Raw genomic sequence first — 22,526 nt, 5'->3', positions numbered from 1 at the left:
GATTCTCTCCTCCACTCTATCTGTAACCCCATCATGAAATGCTATTACAATGTTGAGGACAGTTTGATGGTATTACATATCCACAGTGCCTAATCCATGGTCTGCCAGAACCCACTGCAAAATAAAAGCATTCATGTGGCCCTCAGTGGAATATCACATACACTTGAGATGCTTTTATGTGTTTGCTTTAGGAGCATAGTGGTCTGGTCTGACTAATACATTTAAACATCCAATAGATGGAAAAAACACTCATGGTGAGTGAGCCCTCTCTAGTATTATAGTCCATCTGGGTTTTTTTCCTTCAGTATTTTCCTCTTCACTGTCTACCTCACCATGACCAATATAAATGTGGAATTGGAGATTCTTCCGATCCTACTTTTGATAATTTTTTTATAAAGAGCATTTTTGCATTATTGGTATTGGTGAAACAAGAATGAAAAGGATCACAAAACCACATTTCAATCTTGGATGTTGGTGTAGTCTTTATCTTCCAATATTTACCCCAAAATTACTTTAGGCCCAAATGGGTTTCTTCCCAATKAACTGATCTTTGTGTAATTCAGGGGATTACATCTCCTCTCACAGATAAGTCCCTAACACAAACACAGTGTTGACATACAGTAAGRTGGAAATCTGCTCTAACTTCCAGGGAGATATTAGGCACTGCGCTGATCTGGATAGCTTCTTTGTGAGGTGCAAGTAAACAATAATAAATTCCCGAACTATGAAAAGAGGCATGTAGAAAATGGTACTTACAAAAGAGGCATATTGAACCTCCATCAGTTTATCCAAGTTGTCTGACTTTGTGATTTTTATGATTATCTTTGTTATCAGGGCTATGTCAAATGCCACACAGAGATTGTTCAAAATGTAAAACGAACAAGTTTTGAATAGTAATTTGAGCTTTTTTAGGTGACTATGTTTGACATCTTTCTACATTCCGATATGCTGCCCACTAATACTCTACTAGGCCAGCTTGAAAGCCTCTCAATAGCAATCTTAATTATCTTGAGGGACTACGCTAAACCTTAGCCATGCTAAGGATATGCAAGATTTCAAGGAGCAGTCTGGTGCTGGTGTGCATTACAGAATCCTCAAACAGAATCTGTTAAGATAAGGGCAACCTGGTAATGAATGAGTGGCTAACTGAGATCTTTAGTTCATTCAGCTTCTGTTTCGTTGGCCAGACTTCGATTAGATATGATGATTCCCCAGGTGGGTATCAACTCCACTTCCATTTGAATGTGGGGGAGAAATGAGAAGTCGACAGTTTAGTTAAATAAAAGGCAGAGATTAAAGARACTTTGGCAGCTGAGTGTGGATAATTGATTTATAATTTATTCGTGGTTGCATCGAGCAGTGGGCACAAGAGAGATAAGGCTGGTTTCTCTCTACAACCTCTGCATTTTCCTCAGTATCCAATACTTGATGTGGACAGCCTTGCTCTCTATGGAGTTTGTTTTATSCTACAGCAGCATACCATAACAGTCTAGTTCCTGCGTGGCAAAAATGATAGTGAGGACTCCAAAAAAATTATCTATTGTTGAATTCTATTAAATGTCCTCTTCCAAATCCATTCCCCCAAAGGGCAGACATGTTCACTGTGTAAAAGGCATTGCTATGATCAAGAGAGACTGAATTACTTCAAATACTTTGCATTCATATCTGCACCAATATTAAACATTATTGTAGGCTAGTCCTTGAGAGCACGAAGCTTACAAGCCCAACAAGGTAAGGACTCCATATAAACTAAACTGGCTCAAGTTCTACTCACATATCAGTCAGGATACTGTCTATGACTGCAGCATTYCACAGAATAAAGAAAGCATATTTCATCATGCGTACTTGTATAACCCTTAACAGCGATTAATTGGGGAGTTTAGGGTAAATTAAATAATCAGGCCATGAGCTGACAGCTGTTGCTTCATTGATATCCATCCAAGTGCTTCTGTGTGACCTCTTTTGAACACCATTGTTTCAGTAGACAAAACCCAGCCTCTGATCTATAATCATCTGCCTATTAATGTCACATTAGCTTCCATTTTATGCAAAATATCTSGGCATAGTTTTGGTACACATTATCCACAAAGCAACAGCAACATTACAGACCCGAGCATTAGAGCTTGAGGGGCTGAGACAAAGACATTCTTTCTCTGACATACTGTACTTAATTATCTTGAACATTTATGCAGTTTATTCCACCAACTGGGGTTGTGATAACTGCAGAGTGACCAGCTGTGAACCATTAAGACATGGCAATAACTAGCTAGCAGATTGTAATGGGCTGATGTGATGCTCCATTAGCCATTACAGGTTAGGTACTGTTTGGCATACTGTAGGTACTGTCAACCAACCTTAACTTGGCGATACTTCCGCAATTTCCGACTTTGAAGACAACCAATGTCTTCTAAACGTCCATGTCTAGTTTCAGGGGGTTCGTTTGAATTTAGAAAATGCTTTGTTATTAAACATGAAGTAATCCAACACTATGTACTTGTCTTGCCTATTTCAAATGCTCTCTAATTGATTGAGACAGGTGCGTGGTAATAACGGTAAAACTCTAAATTGAAACGAACCGTCTGCAACTAGACATGGACGTTTAGAAGACATTGGATGTCTTCCAAGTCGGGTATTAAGGAACTATCRACAAGTTAAGGTTGGTCGAAAATGATCTGTGCTACGCCAAACAGTACCAATCGAATAATGTCTATCAGCCAGGTGGAATAGAGTAATGGTCTGACTAGGCAATATTTGTAATATCTAGGCAATGACATGCTGATAGGAAAATCAGGTTACAAACTGAGAGCCAGAGTGACACTCTCTACACCTGGCCTAAATTGACTGGCCATCCGTATTCCTTAAAATGTGACTTTGACACATTATACACCAGAGGAAAGAGGAAAATTAATTTGGCCTACAGCACCAGTCAAACGTTTTTACACACCTACTCATTCAAGGGGTTTTCTTTATTTGACTATTTTCTACATTGTAGAATAATAGTGAATACATCAAAACTATGAAATAATACATATAGAATCATGTAATAACCAAAAAGTGTTAAACAAATTAAAATATATTTTAGATTCTTCAAAGTAGCCACCCTTTGCCAGCTGATGACAGCTTTGCAAACTTGGCATTCTCTCAACCAGCTTCACCTAGAATGCTTTTCCAGCAGTTTTGAAGGAGTTCCCACATATAATAAGCACTTGTTGGCTGCTTTCCTTCACTCTGTGGTCCAACTCAACCCAAACCATCTCAATTTGGTTGAGGTTGGGTGATTGTGGAGGCCAGGTCATCTGATGCAGCACTCTCCTTCTTGGTCAAATAGCCCTTACACAGCCTGGAGATGTGTTGGGTCATTGTCCAGTGAAAAGCAAATGATAGTCCCACTCAGCGCAAACCAGATGGGATGGCGTATAGCTGCAGAATGCTGTGGTAGTTATGTTGCTAAGTTTGCTTTGAATTCTAAATAAATCACTGACAATGTTACCAGCAAAGCACCCCCACACCATCACACCTCCTCCTCCTCCATGCTTCACGGTGGGAACCACAAATGCGGAGATCATCCATTCACCTATTCTGCATCTCACAAAGACACAGCGTTTGGAAACAAAAATCTCAAATTTGGACTCATCAGACCAAAGGACAGATTTCCACTGGTCTAARGTCCATTGCTCATGCTTCTTTGCCCAAGAAAGTCTCTTCTTATAGTGGTGTCCTTTAGCAGTGGTTTCTTTGCAGTAATTCGACCATAAAGGCCTGATTCATGCAGTCTCCTCTGAACAGTTGATGTTGAGATGTGTATGTTACTTGAACTCTGTGAAGCATTTATTTGGGCTGCAATTTCTGAGTCTGGTAACTCTAATAAACGTATCATCTGCAGCAGAGGTAACTTTGGGTCTTCCTTTCCTCATGAGAGCCAGTTTCATCATAGCGCTTGATGGTTTTTACGACTGCACTTAAAAAGAACTTTCAAAGTTCTTGAAATTGTCCGTATTAACTGACATTCRTGTTTCTCTTTCCTTATTTGAGCTGTTCTTGCCATAATATGGACTTGGTCTTTTACCAAATAGGGCTATCTTCTTGTCACGTTCTGACCTTAGTTCCTTTTTTATGTCTTTATTTTAGTTTGGTCAGGGCGTGAGTTGGGGTGRGCATTCTATGTTGTTTTTTCTATGTTTTGTTCTGTTGTTCTATTTCTATGTGTTTGGCCTAGAATGGTTCTCAATCAGAGGCAGGTGTCAGTCGTTGTCTCTGATTGGGAGCCATATTTAGGTAGCCTGTTCGTCTATTGTGTTTTGTGGGTGGTTGTTTCCTGTGTCTGTGTTTGCACCATACGGGACTGTTTCAATTTTCGTTTGTTCATGCACTTTGTTATTTTGTATTTTTGTAGTGTTCAGTTTTATATATTAAAATGGACAATTACCACGCTGCACATTGGTCCGATATCTCTTACTCCTCGTTAGAAGAAGAGGAAAGTCGTTACACTTCTGTATACCAACCCTACCTTGTCACAACACAACTGATTGGCTCAAACGCATTAAGAAGGAATGAAATTCCACAATTTAACTTTTAACAAGGCACAACTGTTAATTGAAATGCATTCCAGGTGACTACTTCATGAAGCTGGTTGAGAGAATGCCATGMGTGTGCAAAGCTGTCATCAAGGCAATGGGTGGCTACTTTGAAGAATATAAAGTATATTTTGATTTGTWTAACACTTTTTTGGTTACTACAATATTCCATATATTTTATTTCATAGTTTTGATGTCTTCCCTGTTATTCTACAATGTATTACAACTTAARAATAAAGAAAAAAATAAAGAGTAGGTGTGTCTAAACTTTTGACTGGTACTGTACATCTTATAAAATGTATAAATACAGTGCATTCAAAAGGTATTCAGACCCCTTCACTTTTTCTACATTTTGTTATGGTACAGCCTTATTCTAAAATTGTTTAAATTGTTTGTTTCTCATCAATCTACACACAATACCCCATAATGACAGAGCAAAAACAGGTTTTTAGAAATTATTGCAAAACATTTTTTTAAATGAAATATCACATTAACATAAGTATTCAGACCCTTTACTCAGTACTTTGTTGAAGCACCTTTGGCAGCAATTACAGCCTCGAGTCTWCTTGGGTATGACGCTATAAGCTTGGCACACCTGTATTTGGGTAGTTTCTCCSATTCTTCTCTATTTTCAGATCTCTCCAGAGATGTTCGATCAGGTTCAAGTCCGGGTTCTGGCTGGGCCACTCAAGGATATTCAGAGACTTGTCCCGAAGCAACTCTTGCATAGTCTTGGCTGTGTGCTTAGGGTCATTGTCCTGTTGGAAGGAGAACCTTCGCCCCAGTCTGAGGTGTTGAGCGCTCTGGAGCAGGTTTTCWTCAAGGACCTCTCTGTACTTTGCTTCGATCATCTTTCCCTTGATCCTTACTAGTCTCCCAGTCCCTGCTGCTGAAAATCATACCCACTCCATGATGTTGTAACGCAACCATGCTTCACCGTAGGGATGGTATTGGCCAGGTGATGAGCGGTGCCTGGTTGCCTCGAAACRTGACACTTGGCCTTCAGGCCAAAGAGTTCAACCTTGGTTTCATCAGGCAAGAGAATCTGGTTCATCATGGTCTGAGAGTCCTTTAGGTACCTTTTGGCAAACTCCAAGCGGGCTAACATGTGCCTTTTACTGAGGAGTGGCATCCATCTGGTCATTCTACCATAAAGGCCTGATTGWTGGAGTACTGTATAGATGATTGTCCTTCTGGAAGGTTCTCCCATCTCCACAGAGGAACTCTGGAGCTCTGTCAGAGTGACCATCGAGTTATTGGTCACCTCCCTGACCAAGTCCCTTCTCCCCYGATTGCTTAGTTTGGCCGGACGGCCAGCTCTTGGAGGAGTCTTGGTGGTTACAAACTTCTTCCATTTAAAGGATGGAGGCCACTGTGTTCTTGGGGACCTTCAATGCTGCAGACATGTTTTGGTACCCTTCCCCAGATCTCTGCCTCGACACAATCCTGTCTCGGACCTCTATGGACAATTCCTTCGACCTCATGGCTTGGTTTTTGCTCTGACATGCACTGTCAACTGTGAGATCTTATATAGACAGGTGTGTGCCTTTCCAAATTATGTCCAATCAAGTTGTAGAAACATCTCAAGGATGATCAATGGAAACAGGATGCACCTGAGCCCAATTTCGAGTCTCATTACAAAAGATCTGAATACTTCGGCAATAAGGTATTTCTGTTTTTTATTTCGAATAAATTAGCAAACATTTCTAAAGACCTGTTTTCGCTTTATCTTTATGGGTTATTGTGTGTATATTGATAAGGGCATATTTTTATTTAATCCATTTTAGAATAAGGCTGTAACATATAGTAACAAAATGTGGAAAAAGTGAAGGGGTCTGAATAATTTCAGAATGCACTGTAATTGACAACAAAAAGTGATTAAGCCACACAGATCAGAGTTGATGGGCCAGTGTACATGGCATATACAGTATAGAGCATGAGCTTGTAGCTTTACTCACCCTGTACCACACAATCTCTCGAAGTCTTCCATCAGTCTTGAAGTTGCACTTCAGGGTCACAGTTTCACCCACAACAACAGGAGGAAGGGGCTCAATTGTTACTGTCAGATATCCTATAGGGAAGAAGAAAGATATGAGTATGGTTAGCAATGTCATATCATGAATACACTGAGTGTATACAACATTAAGAACACGTGCTCTTTCCATGACATAGACTGACCAGGTGAATCCAGTTTAAAGGTAAGATCCCTTATTGATGTCACTTGTTAAATCCACTTCAATTCGTGTAGATGATGGGGAGGAGACAGCTTAAATAAGGATTTTTTAGCCTTGAGAATATTGAGACATGGATATGTGTGCCATTCAGAGCATGAATAGAAAAGACAAAAAAWTTYAAGTTCCTTTGAACTGGGTATGGTAATAGGTGCCAGGCGTACCGGTTTGTGTCAAGAACTGCAACGCTGCTGTTTTTTTACGCTCAACAGTTTCCTGTGTGTATCAAGAATGGTCCACCACCCAAAGGACATCCAGCCAACTTGATGCTGCTGTGGGAAGCATTGGAGTAAACATGGGCCAGCATCCCTGTGCAATGCTTTCGACACCTTGTAGAGTCCATGCCCCGACGAATTGAGGCTGTTCTCAGGGAAAAATGCAGGGTGGCAACTCAATATTAGGAAGGTGTTCATAATATTTGGTATATTCAGTGTATAATAGCAAGTTTGCTATCAACAATTCAAAGTTAGATCAATCTTTGTTCCCTGTTGATGGAACACCAGCAGCGCATGCATATTAATGATTGTTTGAAACATGGARATATGTGTAGTTTGACCCCCAAAAAATATTATTATACTTTAGAGCAGGGTTTTCTAACTCCAGTCCTCGAGTACACCGAACAACATATATTTCTGTTGTAGCCCCAGACAAACTCACCTGATTCAACTCATTGAGGGCTGAATGATTATATGACAAGTTCAACCAGGTGTGCTTTTCCCGGGCTACAACAAAACATTTTACTGTTGGGGGTACTGGAGGACTGGAGTTTAGAAAAACTGTTTTAGCAGGGCTGTTTAATTACGGTCCTGGAGGGCTGAAACKATCATGTTTTTTGTTTCTACMTGGTAATTGCACTCACCTGGTGTCCCAGGTCTGAATTATTCCCGTATTAGAAGGAGAGGATGATAAACAGAAGTGTTTTGGCCATCCAGGACTGATATTGAACAGCCCTGCTATAGAGTGTATTTCAGAAATAGCTTATATAAAGTATTGACATGTTTTGTTTTTCATTAATATAGGGAATGCATTTTCATTGGCTTCAACACTTTTCAGTGAAATAAATTAGAAAAGGGTCTAAAAGCAGTGTCTAAAAGCAGATGTAACATGTACTATTCATGTATTTTAAATAGATCTGGATTACACCACAGCAAATMTTCTAATTGAATGCCCAACATGATTTATTCAAAGTTTTCTCAAATTGTTGAGGTCCCAGTAGATCAGGCCTCTCCCTGTTTTCGATTCCAATCTCAGTTGTAACTAACCTGATTCAATTTATCAACCAGCTAATTATTAGAATCAGGAGCGCTAGATTAGGATTGAAGCTAAAACCTACAGGACGATATTGCTCCAGGAAGATGGAGAGCCCTGCAATAGATACACAGTGACAACCAATTTGAACAAAATATGATCAACCTGTGCATAGCCCCACATRTTTTGTATGTTGGTTTCAGTGACCCCCACGCCCCGCCTCCAATTTATCTTATGTTATGATAACTAGAGAAGAAACAGCTAATCAGAAACAAATAATGTCACTGAAGGACATAAACCTTGCTCAGCTATACTGTACTTTGAACATTCTTAGATATACCAGTTTTGTCAGTATAAAATTATAATGAAACGCAGACTGTTTGACATTGAATTAACTTCCTCTGTCAAGTAGCACCAACTTCCAATACAAGTATGACAATTAGTAAAGAGTAACATATGGCTTCATTCCTTCATACCATGGTTTGTGATTACTCCTAACGATCTGAAATGCTTAGCCTAAGAAATGTTGTGATTRTCAATTCAAATTAAACTAAATGTTGTCTTTAATTACTAATTTAACAACTACACATATGTTTTCATGTTGTAGTTGTTCATGAAAGTGTTTGCCAAACTCTTCAGAAAATATTGTAACTTTCTGATGAAAACATGTAAATGTTCAGGGAATGTCTCATTATCCATGACAGAAAATCAAAGACAGAAATCTTGATTTACAGCCCGGAACACGAGACTGTGTAGGCCTACACTAGTGGCTGAAGTCGATTACACTCAATGTAAAATTCCTTGCTTTGGGTTTGACATTATTATGGCTGAGTAGGGGGTAGAGGATGGTATCCTAAATCTGTGATGGATGTTCTTTTTTGTGTATATGACAAAGTATTCTGGCTGATGCGACTCGCATGGTACACATTGAAGGAATCAGGAGCACATTGAGTTAGGTGTCAGCTAGCCAGACTAGATTCCAACCCTTTGATTGGGGTCGGAGAGGGCTTCTGTTTAGATTAGTGCAAGGCAGAGCAGGAGCAAGTTATGGCTCGGGAAAACGTACCTCAATCCAGGAATAGTCCATGGAACTGTCTTCCAAATGTTCCCATTATGCAAAAAGTTACATCAAGAAGATTTAAATAMTGCTAGTTTTTTCATCCTCATGCTAGGTAGCAGAAGCAACAGCAGCCATTTTGGAATGCACATCACGTTGAACAACAAAGGATAGTCAGCCAATCAGGCCCCTTGTTGTTCAACACTACGTGCTTTCCAAAATGGCTGCTGTAATATTATGCTGTAGTATTGGCCAATCATTGTTATGTGAAATGTGCAATAGCATTGCTTTTAAAGCATGATCACTGTCCATAAAAATGTTTGCCTACCCATTTCAAGATGTTAATGGTTTATGCCAGGTCAGGGCAGGTCCTTATTGGAGAACTGCTTGGTAAGGTAACATGTTGCTACGGAGGTTTGAGAGTTTCCATTGTTGCTCAGGAGACTTACATTTCCTCACTAACTTTAAACATCAGCTATCTGAGCAGCTAACCGATCGATGCAGCTGTACATAGTCCATCTGTAAATAGCCCACCCAATCTACCTACCTCATCCCCATTTTGTTTTTATTTACTTTGCTGCTCTTTTGCACACCAGTATCACTACTTACACACCATCATCTGCTCATCTATCACTCCAGTGTTAATCTGCTAAATAGTAATTACTTTGCTACTATGGCCTATTTATTGCCTTACCTCCTCATGCCATTTGCACACACWGTATATAGACTTTCTTTTTTTCCTATTGTGTTATTGACTGAATKCTTGTTTATTCCATGTGTAACTCTGTGTTGTTGTTTCTGTCGCACTGCTTTGCTTTATCTTGGCCAGGTCGCAGTTGTAAATGAGAACTTGTTCTCAACTAGCTTACCTGGTTAAATAAAAATAAATAAATTATAGGGCATTTTTCCTTTTGTGCTCGAGTGAAGTCCTTTWWAAAAATTATTATTATAAAATWWAAAAAATCTCACCATTCTGCATTTGTATGTTTTGTAAATAACCTCCCACCTGCACTGTTACCTACATGTTTTGCTCCTGGTCCTCTGACTGTTGCTCCTCAAAGACTACAGGGTCCTCTATCTTAACAAACTCATTGTGGAGAGGCTCTCTTCTTCACTCCTGTCACTTACAGTAAGTCACATGTACTGCAGTCTGTACAGGGGTGTGGTAGATTTATTCAGTTTATGTAAATCTCAATCCTTGCCATAAAAGAATATGGCTAGGACAGGGCCAGTCTTGTAATKAATCACAATATGCTACACAAATGAACTGCAGCAGCATCTGAGTYTGGTGAAAATGAGTTAACCAAAGCATGAGAAAATTCAGCACCGTGGAGASTCTCCTGTACAGACTTCAGGGACTTGAAAAACTGCTGCTGTAGGTCTGTTCAGCTCCTCTACCATCCCTCCCACTGAGAATAGCTTTTACTCTACCTCCCTCTCTCAGTAACTGAACAACAAGTAATCATGAAGTGATACAATGCAATTGGTGTGGAACAAACACTAATCTCAGTTTTCAAAAGTCTCTAGTAATATGTTTGTAAAAGAAAGACAAATGCTAAATTATTTTTGCTATTTTCTACATTGTAGAATAATTGTAAAGACATCAACACTATGAAATAACACATATGGAATCATGTAGTAGCAAAAAAGTGTTAAAAAAATCAAAAATATATTTTAGATTTTAGATTCTTCAAAGTAGCCCTTTTCCTTGATGACAGCTTGGCACACTCTTGGTATTCTCTCAACCAGCTTCATGAGGAATGCTTTTCCCACATATGCTGAGCACTTGTTGGCTGCTTTTCCTTCACTCTGCGWTCCAACTCATCCCAAACCATCTGAATTGGGTTGAGGTCAGGTGATTGTGGAGGCCAGGTTATCTGATGCWGCACTCCATCACTCTCCTACTTCGTCAAATAGCCCTTACACAGCCTGGAGGTGTGCTGGGTCATTGTCCTGTTGAAAAACAAATGATAGTCCCACTCAGCGCAAACCAGATGGGATGGCGTATCGCTGCAGAATGCTGAGGTAGCCATGCTAGTTAAGTCTGCCTTGAATTCTAAATAAATCACAGACAGTGTCACCAGCAAAGCACCCCCACACCATCGCACCTCCTCCTCCATGCTTCACGGTGGGAACCACACATGCGGAGATCATCCGTTCACCTGCTCTGTGTCTCACAAAGACACAGCGGTTGGAACCAAAAATCTCAAATTTGGACTCATCAGACCAAAGGACAGATTTCCACAGGTSTAATGTCCATTGCTTGTGTTTCTTGGTACAAACAAKTCTCCTCGTCTTATTGGTGTCCTTAGTAGAGGTTTCTTTGTAGCAATTCGACCAGAAGGCCTGATTCACGCRGTCTCCTCTGAACAGTTGATGTTGCGATGTGTATGTTACTTGAACTCCGGGAAGCATTTACTTGGGCTGCAATCTGAGGTGCAGTTAACTCTGATGAACTTATCCTCCGCAGCAGAGGTAACTGTGGGTCTTCCTTTCCTGTGGCCGTCCTCATGAGAGCCAGTTTAATCATAACGCTTGATGTTTTTTTAATTAAAAAAAATAATATATATTTCACCTTTATTTAACCAGGTAGGCCCGTTGAGAACAAGTTCTCATTTACAACTGCGACCTGGGCAAGATAAAGCAAAGCAGTGTGACACAAACAACTACACAGAGTTACACATGGAATAAACAAACGTACAGTCATTAGCACAATAGAAAAAGTCTATATACAGTGTGTAAGGAGGTAAGGCAATAGCGAAATAATTACAATTTAGCAAATTAACACCGGAGTGATAGATGTGCAGATGATGATGTGCAAGTAGAAATACTGGTGTGCAAAAGAGCAAAAAAGTTAATACAAACAATATAGGGATGAGGTAGATAGTTGATAGCCTATTGACAGATGGGCTGTGTACAGCTGCAGCGATCGGTAAGCTGCTCAGATAGCTGATGCTTAAAGTTAGTGAGGGAGATATAAGTCTCCAACTTCAATGATTTTTGCAATTCGTTCCGGTCATTGGCAACAGAGAACTGGGAGGAAAGGCGGCCAAAGGAGGTGTTGGCTTTGGGGATGACCAGTGAGATATACCCGCTGGAGTGCGTGCTACGGGTGGGTGTTGTTATGGTGACCAGTGAGCTGAGATAAGGCGGAGCTTTACCTAGCAAAGACTTATAGATTACCTGGAGCCAGTGGGTTTGGCGACAAATATGTAGCGAGGGCCAGCCGACCAGATCATACAGGTCTCAGTGGTGGGTGGTATATGGGGCTTTGGTGACAAAACGAATGGCACTGTGATAGATTGCATCCAGTTTGCTGAGTAGAGTGTTGGAGGCTATTTTGTGAATGACATCGCCGAAGTCGAGGATCGGTAGGATAGTCAGTTTTACGAGGGTATGTTTGGCAGCGTGAGTGAAGGAGGCTCTGTTGCGAAGTAGGAAGCCGATTCTAGATTTAATTTTGGATTGGAGATGTTTAATATGAGTCTGGAAGGAGAGTTTACAGTCTAGCCAGACACCTAGGTATTTGTAGTTGTCCACATATTCTAAGTCAGAACCGTCCAGAGTAGTGATGCAAGACGGGCGGGTGCGGGCAGGGATTGGTTGAAAAGCATGCATTTAGTTTTACTAGCGTTTAAGAGCAGTTGGAGGTCACGGAAGGCGTGTTGTATGGCATTGAAGCTCGTTTGGAGGTTTGTTAACACAGTGTCCAAAGAAGGGCCAGATGTATACAGAATGGTGTCGTCTGCATAGAGGTGGATCAAGGAATCACCCGTAGYAAGAGCGACATCATTGATATATACAGAGAAAAGTGTCGGCCCGAGAATTGAACCCTGTGGTACCCCCATAGAGACTGCCAGAGGTCCGGACAACAGGCCCTCCGATTTGACACACTGAACTCTATCTGAGATGTAGTTGGTGAACCAAGCGAGGCAGTCATTTGAGATACCACGGCTGTTGAGWCTGCCGATAAGAATATGGTGATTGACAGAGTCGAAAGCCTTGGCCAGGTCGATGAAGATGGCTGCACAGTACTGTCTTTTATCAATGGCGGTTATGATATCTTTATGTACCTTTAGCGTGGCTGAGGTGCACTCGTGACCACTGAAACCGGATTGCACAGCGAAGAGGGTACGGTGGGATTCGAATGGTCAGTGATCTGTTTGTTAACTTGGCTTTCGAAGACTTTAGAATGGCAGGCCAGGATGGATATAGTCTGTAACAGTTTGGGTCTAGAGTTTCCCCCTTTGAAGAGGGGGATGACCGCGGCAGCTTTCCAATCTTTAGGAATCTCAGACGATATGAAAGAGGGTTGAACAGACTGGTAATGGTGGTTGCAACAATGATACTTTTAAAGAGAGGTCCAGATTGTCTAGCCCAGCTGATTTGTACGGGTCCAGGTTTTGCAGCTCTTTCAGAACATCTGCTATCTGGATTTGGTGAAGGAGAAGCTGGGGAGGCTTGGGCAAGTAGCTGCGGGGGTGCAGACTGTTGGCCGGGGTTGGGGTAGCCAGGAGGAAAGCATGGCGTCGTAGAGAAATGCTTATTGAAATTCTCAATTATCGTTTGGTGACAGTGTTTCCTAGCCTCAGTGCAGTGGGCAGCTGGGAGGAGTTCTTCTTATTCTCCATGGACTTTACAGTGTCCAAAACTTTGGAGTTAGAGCTACAGGATGCAAATTTCTCTTTGAAAAAGCATAGCCTTTGCTTTCCTAATGACTGCGTGTATGGTCCTGATTCCCTGAAAAGTTGCAATATGGCGTGGACTATTCGATGCTAGTGCAGTCCGCCACAGAGATGTTTTTTGTGCTGGTCGAGGCAGTCAGGTCTGGAGTGAACCGGGGCTATATCTGTTCTTAAATCTACATTTCTTTTGAAAGGGGCATGCTTATTTAAGATGATGAGGAAATTAATTTTAAAGAATGACCAGGCATCCTCTCCTGACGGAATGAAGTCAATATCCTTCCAGGATACCCGGGCAGGTCGATTAGAAAGGCCTGCTCGCAGATGTGTTTAGGGAGCGTTTGACAGTGATGAGGGGTGGTCGTTTGACCGCGGACCCTAGCGGATGCAGGCAATGAGGCAGTGATTGCTGAGATCCTGATTAAAACAGCAGAGTGAATTTGGAGGGCAAGTTGGTCAAATAATATCTATGAGGGTGCCATGTTTATGGATTTGGTTGTACCTGTGGGTTCCTTGATAATTTGTGTGAGATGAGGGCATCTAGCTTAGATTGTAGGACTCCCGGGTGTTAGGTCACCTAACAGAATGAACTCTGAAGATAGATGGGGGCAATCAATTCACATATGGCGTCCAGGCACAGCTGGGAGCTGAGGGGGCTCTAACAGGCGGAAACAGTGAGAGACTTACAGTGGGGCAAAAAGTATTTTAGTCAGCCACAATTGTGCAAGTTCTCCCACTTAAAAAGATGAAGAGGCCTGTAATTTTCATCATAGGTACACTTCAACTATGACAGACAAAATGAGAAAAAAAAATCCAGAAAATCACATTGTAGGATTAATGAATTTATTTGCAAATTATATGTGGAAAATAAGTATTTGGTCATTAACAAAGTTATCTCTAATACTTTTTTATATACCTTTGTTGGCAATGACAGAGGTCAAACGTTTTCTGTAAGTCTTCACAAGGTTTTCACTCACTGTTGCTGGTATTTTGCCCATTTCCTCTATGCAGATCTCCTCTAGAGCAGTGATGTTTTGGGGCTGTTGCTGGGCAACACGGACTTTCAACTCCCTCCAAAGATTTTCTATGGGGTTGAGATCTGGAGACTGGCTAGGCCACTCCATGACCTTGAAATGCTTCTTACGAAGCCACTCCTTCATTGCCGCGGCGGTGTGTTTGATCATTGTCATGCTGAAAGACCCAGACACGTTTTCTTCAATGCCCTTGCTGATGAGAGGAGGTTTTCACTCAATCTCACTACCATGGCCCATTCATTATTTCCTTTACACGGATCAGTCGTCCTGGTCCCTTTGCAGAAAACAGCCCCAAAGCATGATGTTTCCCCCCCCATGCTTCACAGTAGGTATGGTGTTCTTTGGATGCAACTCAGCATTCTTTGTCCTTTTTTTTAACCAAAAAGTTCTATATTTTGTTCATCTGACCATATGACATTCTCCCAATCTTCTTCTGGATCATCCAAATGCTCTCTAGCAAACTTCAGACGGGCCTGGACATGTACTGGCTTAAGCAGGGGGACATGTCTGGCACTGCAGGATTTGAGTCCCTGGCGCGTAGTGTGTTACTGATAGTAGGCTTTGTTACTTTGGTCCCAGCTCTCTGCAGGTCATTCACTAGGTCCCCCGTGTGGTTCTGGGATTTTGCTCACCGTTCTTGTGATTATTTTGACCCCACGGGGTGAGATCTTGCGTGGAGCCCAGATCGAGGGAGATTATCAGTGGTCTTGTATGTCTTCCATTTCCTAATAATTGCTCCCACAGTTGATTTCTTCAAACCAAGCTGCTTACCTATTGCAGATTCAGTCTTCCCAGCCTGGTGCAGGTCTACAATTTTGTTTCTGGTGTCCTTTGACAGCTCTTTGTCTTGGCCATAGTGGAGTTTGGAGTGTGACTGTTTGAGGTTTGGACAGGTGTCTTTTTATTGATACAAGTTCAAACAGGTGCATTAATACAGGTAACGAGTGGAGGACAGAGGAGCCTCTTAAAGAAGAAGTTACATGTCTTGTGAGAGCCAGAAATCTTGCTTGTTTGTAGGTGATCAAATACTTATTTTCCACCATAATTTGCAAATAATTCATTAAAATACGCAACAGTGAGTGAAAACCTTGTGAAGACTTACTTTGACCTCTGTCATTGCGCAACAAAGGGTATATAACAAATATTAAGATAAACTTTTGTTAATGACCAAATACTTATTTTCCACAATAATTTGCAATAAATTTCATAAAAATCCTACAATGTGATTTTCTGTATTTTTTCTTCATTTTGCTCGTCATAGTTTAGTGTACCTATGTGATGAATTAACAGGCCTCTCTCATCTTTTTAAGTGGGAAGAACTTGCACAATGTGTGGTGACTGAAATATTTTTGTTGCGCTCCGTGTACTTCTGGAGAGATTCATTTTTAAAATTAGAACCACGAAAAGTTTGAGCGTAGACCTGGAACGTATGGCAGAGCTTTGCAGGCTATCTCTGCAGTAGATTGCAACTCCTCCCCCTTTGTCARTTCTATCTTGACGAAAAATGTTGTAGTTGGGGATGGAAATMGGCAATACGGCAAGGACATCAGGGTTGGCGGAGTGCGCTAAAGCAGTGAGTAAAACAAACTTAGGGAGGAGGCTTCTGATAACATGCATGAAACCAAGGCTTTTACGGTTACAGAAGTCAACAAATGAGAGCGCCTAGGGACACACAGGGTCTGGGTTAACCTCTACATCACCCGAGGAACAGAGAAGGAGTAGGATGAGGGTACGGCTAAAGGCTATAAGAACTGKTCGTCTAGTGCGTTCGGAACAGAGAGTAAAAGGAGCAGATTTCTGGGTGCGGTAGGATAGATTCAGGGCRTAATGTACATACAGAGGTATGGTAGGGTGCGGGTACAGTGGAGGTAAACCTAGGCATTGAGTGACAATAAGACAGGTTGCATCTCTGGACGCACTAGTTATGCTGGGTGAGGTCACAGCATGTGTGGGAGGTGGGACAAAAGARGTATCTGAGGCATGTTGAGTGGGACTAGGGGCTCCGCAGTAAACTACAACAATGATAACTATACTAAACAACAGTATACAAGGCATATTGACATTAGAGAGAGACAAAAAGTGAGGCATAAAGCAATCACAGGTGTTGATTGGGAGAGCTAGCTAAGACAACAATGGGTAAGACAACAACAGCTAATCAGCTAAGACAACAACAACAGGTAAAATGGCGATTGCACTTGTAGAGTGCACTTTTGCGACTGCGCTTGTAGAAACTTTCAAAGTTCTTGACATTTTCCGKATTGACTGACATGCATGCCTTAAAGTTGATGGACTGTCATTTCTCATTGCTTATTTKAGTTGTTCTTGCCATAATATGGACTTAGTCTTCCAACAAATAGGGCTATCTTCTGTATACCACCCCTACCTTGTCACAACACAACTGAWTGGCTCAAACCTCATTAAGAAGGAAAGAAATTCCACAAATTAACTTTTAACAAGGCACACCTGTTAATTGAAATGCATTCCAGGTGATTACCTCATGATGCTGGTTGAGAAAATGCCAAGAGTGTGAAAAGCTGTCATCAAAGCAAAGGGTGGCTACTTTGAAGAATCTCAAATATAAAAAAGATTTTGATTTATTTAACTTCTCTAGGGTAGGGGGCAGCATTCGGAATTTTGGATGAAAAGCATGCACAAATTAAACTGCCTGCTTCTCGGACCCAGAAGATATGATATGCATATAACTGGTAGATTTGGATAGAAAACACTCTAAAATTTCCAAAGACGTTAAAATAGTGTCTGTGAGATATAACAGAACTGATTTGGCAGGTGAAATCCTGAGAAAAATCCATTCGGGAAGTATTTTTTTTTTGGTTTTGTAGTTTTCTATTGAATGCCATTACAGTATCTCATTGACTTAGGACTCAAATCGCAGTTCCTATGCTCCACTAGATGTCAACAGTCTTTAGAAATTGTTTCAGGCTGTATTCTGAAAATGAGGAAGTAAGAGAGAGCAGTCTGAATGAGTGGACCCTAAATTGTCACAGAGCTTTTTCATGCCAACGAGAGAGTGCTTTTTACACTTATATAGGACGACGTTATTGTCCGGTTGAAAATATATCTATTATAGGCTAAAACAACCTGAAATTGAATATAACATCGTTTGACATGTTTCTATGAACTTTACGGATACAATTTTGATTTTTTATCGCTGCTGTTGACTGCGCTTGAGCCTGTGGATTACTGAGAAGAAAATGACGAACAAAACGGGTGTTTTTGGATATAAGAGACGTTTATCGAACAAAAGGAACATCTATTGAGTAAATGAATGTCTGCTGAGTGCAACCATAATGAAGATCATCACAGGTAAGGGATTCATTTTATCTCTATTTCTGACTTGTGTAACTCTCTAGGCGCTGGTAACTGTTTTGAATGATTTGTCTCTGGGCTATGTTCTCAAATAATCTAAGGTATCCATCCGCCGTAAAGCATTTTTAAAATTTGACACCATGGTTGGATTCACAAGAAGTTAATCTTTAAACCTATGTAAAATAGTTTTTTTTCCTGAATTTTTATAAGAGTATTTCTGTATTCAATTTGGCGCCCAGCAGTTTCACTGGCTGTTGAAGAGGTGGGACGCTACGGTCTCACGTACCCAAGAGAGGTTAACACTTTTTTGGTTACTACATGATTCCTATGTGTTATTTCATAGTTTGTTGTCTTCACTAATATTCTACAATGATACAATAGTAAAAAAAAAGAAAATCCCTGGAATGAGTACAGTAGGTACAGTGGGGAGAACAAGTATTTGATACACTGCCGATTTTGCAGGTTTTCCTACTTACAAAGCATGTAGAGGTCTGTACTTTTTATCATAGGTACACTTCAACTGTGAGAGACGGAATCTAAAACAAAATCCAGAAAATCACATTGTATGATTTTTAAGTAATTAATTTGCATTTTATTGCATGACATAAGTATTTGATCACCTACCAACAATAAGAATCGGCTCTCACAGACCTGTTAGTTTTTCTTTAAGAAGCCCTCCTGTTCTCCACTCATTACCTGTATTAACTGCACCTGTTTGAACTCGTTACCTGTATAAAAGACACCTGTCCACACACTAAATCAAACAGACTCCAACCTATCCACAATGGCCAAGACCAAAGAGCTGTGTAAGGACATCAGGATAAATTGTAGACCTGAACAAGGCTGGGATGGGCTACAGGACAATAGGCAAGCAGCTTGGTGAGAAGGCAACAACTGTGGGCGCAATTATTAGAAAATGGAAGAAGTTGAAGATGACGGTCAATCACCCTCGGTCTGGGGCTCCATGCAAGATCTCACCTCGTGGGGCATCAATGATCATGGGAAGGTGAGGGATCGCCCAGAACTACACGGCAGGACCTGGTAATGACCTGAAGAGAGCTGGGACCACAGTCTCAAAGAAAACCATTAGTACACACTACGCCGTCATGGATTAAAATCCTGCAGCACACGCAAGCTCCCCTGCTCAGCCAGCGCAGTTCCAGGCCGCGTCTGAAGTTTGCCAATGACCATTTGGATGATCCAGAGGAGGAATGGGAGAAGGTCATGTGGTCTGATGAGACAAAATAGAGCTTTTGGTCTAAACTCCACTCGCGTGTTTGGAGGAAGAAGAGGATGAGTACAACCCAAGAACACCATCCAACCGTGAAGCATGGAGGTGGAAACATCATTCTTTGGGGGTGCTTTCTGCAAAGGGGACAGGACGACTGCACCGTATTGAGGGGAGGATGGATGGGGCCATGGATCGCGAGATCTTGGCCAACAACTCCTTCCTTCAGTAAGAGCATTGAAGATGGGTCGTGGCTGGGTCTTCCAGCATGACAACGACCCGAAACACACCAGCCAGGCAACTAAGGAGTGGCTCCGTAAGAAGCATCTCAAGGTCCTGGAGTGGCCTAGCCAGTCTCCAGACCTGAACCCAATAGAAAATCTTTGGAGGGAGCTGAAAGTCCGTATTGCCCAGCGACAGCCCGAAACCTGAAGGATCTGGAGAAGGTCTGTATGGAGGAGTGGCGCAAAATCCCTGCTGCAGTGTGTGCAAACCTGGTCAAGACTACAGGAAACGTATGATCTCTGTAATTGCAACAAAGGTTTCTGTACCAAATATAAGTTCTGCTTTTCTGATGTATCAAATACTTATGTCATCATAAAATGCAAATAATACTTAAAAATATACAATGGTATTTTCTGTATTTTTGTTTTAGATTCCGTCTCTCACAGTTGAAGTGTACCTATGATAAAAATTACAGACCTCTACATGCTTTGTAAGAGGAAAACCTGCAAAATCGGCAGTGTACAAATGACTTAGTTCACGATGTCACTCTACTGTATGTCCAAACTTTTGACTAGTACTGTGTGTAATACAATTAATTCAAAGAATCCACACATATGCTATTAACAATGTGTTAACTCTGACATAGTGTAATGCAATTCTACACACATTAACTGCGATAGTGTGTTGCTTGTCATTGCCAACACGCCCTTAAGGTGAAACCAAAGAGACCTGTGATGGACCGATAAAGCTCTACAGCTTGAGGAAAGACTGTAAGCTCTCTACTTTTTACCACACMTCCATATGCTTATTACAGAATCTTAATTTAATCATCAGACTTCAGAGCGCCTCTCTGTGGAGTTGATTTGAATGGATAAGCCCGGCTGAATTCAAGACTGCAGGTCATTAACATGAGCTGATGCTCTTAGAGCAAATTCCAACCACTTAGTACCGACGCTCCGCATCACTCTCTAGCACATGAGGAGCCCAGGCACGGCTCATACAGTACTGGCTCCCTCCCTGTGAGTTCTCTTTATATGGATGCAAACCCTCATATGTTGTGGGAAATTAAGTTTCCTTCTTTGGAAATGTCAACTGACTCAGTGGGATGCAATGTCACTCACCAGGGTAAAGTGTCTATCATGCCTTCTCTAAATGGCATACGTTGTTGTGGGGGTTGTGGAAATTCACCATTCTATGAATAATGCAGTGCCATATAAGTAAATATTAACTGCCCACATTGAAACGGTTGGGGAAAAAGTGTGGAAATGCATGGGTGAAATGAGCAAGAATCTTTTCTATCTAAAATGCAATTATTAACACATATTATGCAATTATACTGAAATACATAGCTCCCTGTGCTCCTATGTAGGTCTACGTCATAAATAAGTAAGTAATTATAGATAATAATATGCAATATAATTGAATTGCATAATATCTATTTCTGTAGCAAATAATAAACTAAAATGAGTAGGAGGATGGTTGTAGGGTTAATTGTAATAAATTCTGTGACCATGTACCAAAGGAGGAAACAGAGATGTTGTTTAATATTGCTTGGCATAATCATGGGTACAGTAGAAAAGGCTTATGGCAGTGGGTGGRGAAGGATGATGGATTTTTAAAAGAGCAAATTACATGGGCTATGCACTCGTGCCAGTGAAGTTCATATTTCAAACAGTCCCTGGGAGAAGCGAGAACCAATGCTGCAGCAGTAAACTGCCACTTCTACAAATACATGGACGGTGTCTGTTACGATGATAYATWTTTTTTTACCTTTATTTAACCAGGTAAATCATTGAAAATACATTTTCTTTTACAATAATAACCTAACCAAGATAGGGTAATAACCGTGCAGCAAAGCAGACAAGTGACAACATACATACAAAGCAGACATTTCTTAAAAGCTCCATGCAAAAATAAAAATACATATTTACRATATCATTCAATCACAGGGGACACAACTAGTAGCTACTGAGTCTAAAAGTGTCACGATCGTCGTAATGTGGAAGAGAAGAGGACCAAGGCGCAGTGTGAAATGAATACATCTTCTTTATTATCAGACGAAGACGAAACGAAACGAACACTATACAAACTAATCAAAACAATAAACCGACGAACGTGAAGCTATACAAACAATAAGTGCAGACACTGGCAACTTACACATAGACAATCACCCACAAACTACCTAATGACTATGGTTGCCTAAATATGGTTCCCAATCAGAGACAACGATAGACAGCTGTCTCTAATTGAGAACCAATCTAGGCAACCATAGACCTACATACACCTAGACTGAACAAAACCCCATAAACATACAAAACCCCTAGACAATAAAAAACACATACATCCCCTATGTCACACCCTGAMCTAACTAAAAATAATAAAGAAAACAAAGATAACTAAGGCCAGGGCATGACAAAAAGCAGTCCCAGGGGTGGATAACCAGGTCATGTAAACTGTTATTGAAACTGGGGACGGAGATTAATTGGTTGAGTTTTAAATTATGTTGGAGTTAGTTTCAGTCAGCAGTGTTGGGGGTAACGCGTAACGTAATCAGATTACTTTTATGAGTAGCCGATTAAGGTAACATGTAACTTTTTCAAATTGGGTAATATATTTACAGTTACTTCGTCAAACAACGCGTGTGTTAATACCGGCCGCGTGTTTCCATGATACAATCTCGACTTATTCCTCATTTAGTTMTTGAGAGAAAGATTTTGAATGAAAAGACAGAAAGTAGTTACAGCATGAATTTAAAATTGATTAAATTGAGATGTTTTGTCACTGGCACACACACAATACCCCATAATGCCAAAGTGGAATTATGTTTAGTGAAATGTTTACACATTAATTTACAAAAATGTAAATGTGCTTAATAATTCACATAAGTTGAATGGACAAACTCTTGTGCAATAATAATATT

General features: G+C 40.8%; 1 protein-coding gene across 2 annotated transcripts in view; it reads right to left on the bottom strand.

The window, feature by feature from the left end:
- LOC111967716 (immunoglobulin superfamily member 21-like) overlaps window positions 1-22,526 on the bottom strand; it is a 317,443-nt gene that overhangs the window by 186,395 nt on the left and 108,522 nt on the right. For both annotated transcript variants that reach the window (XM_023993007.2, XM_023993015.2), the window contains exon 2: window positions 6,533-6,645. In XM_023993007.2, the coding sequence (XP_023848775.1) occupies window positions 6,533-6,645 (113 nt within the window). The remainder of the gene's footprint in view (window positions 1-6,532; window positions 6,646-22,526) is intronic.

This window comes from Salvelinus sp. IW2-2015, linkage group LG1 (assembly GCF_002910315.2).
Source record: "Salvelinus sp. IW2-2015 linkage group LG1, ASM291031v2, whole genome shotgun sequence".
Lineage (NCBI taxonomy): Eukaryota > Metazoa > Chordata > Actinopteri > Salmoniformes > Salmonidae > Salvelinus > Salvelinus sp. IW2-2015.
This window is presented reverse-complemented; position numbering and strand designations above follow the sequence as displayed.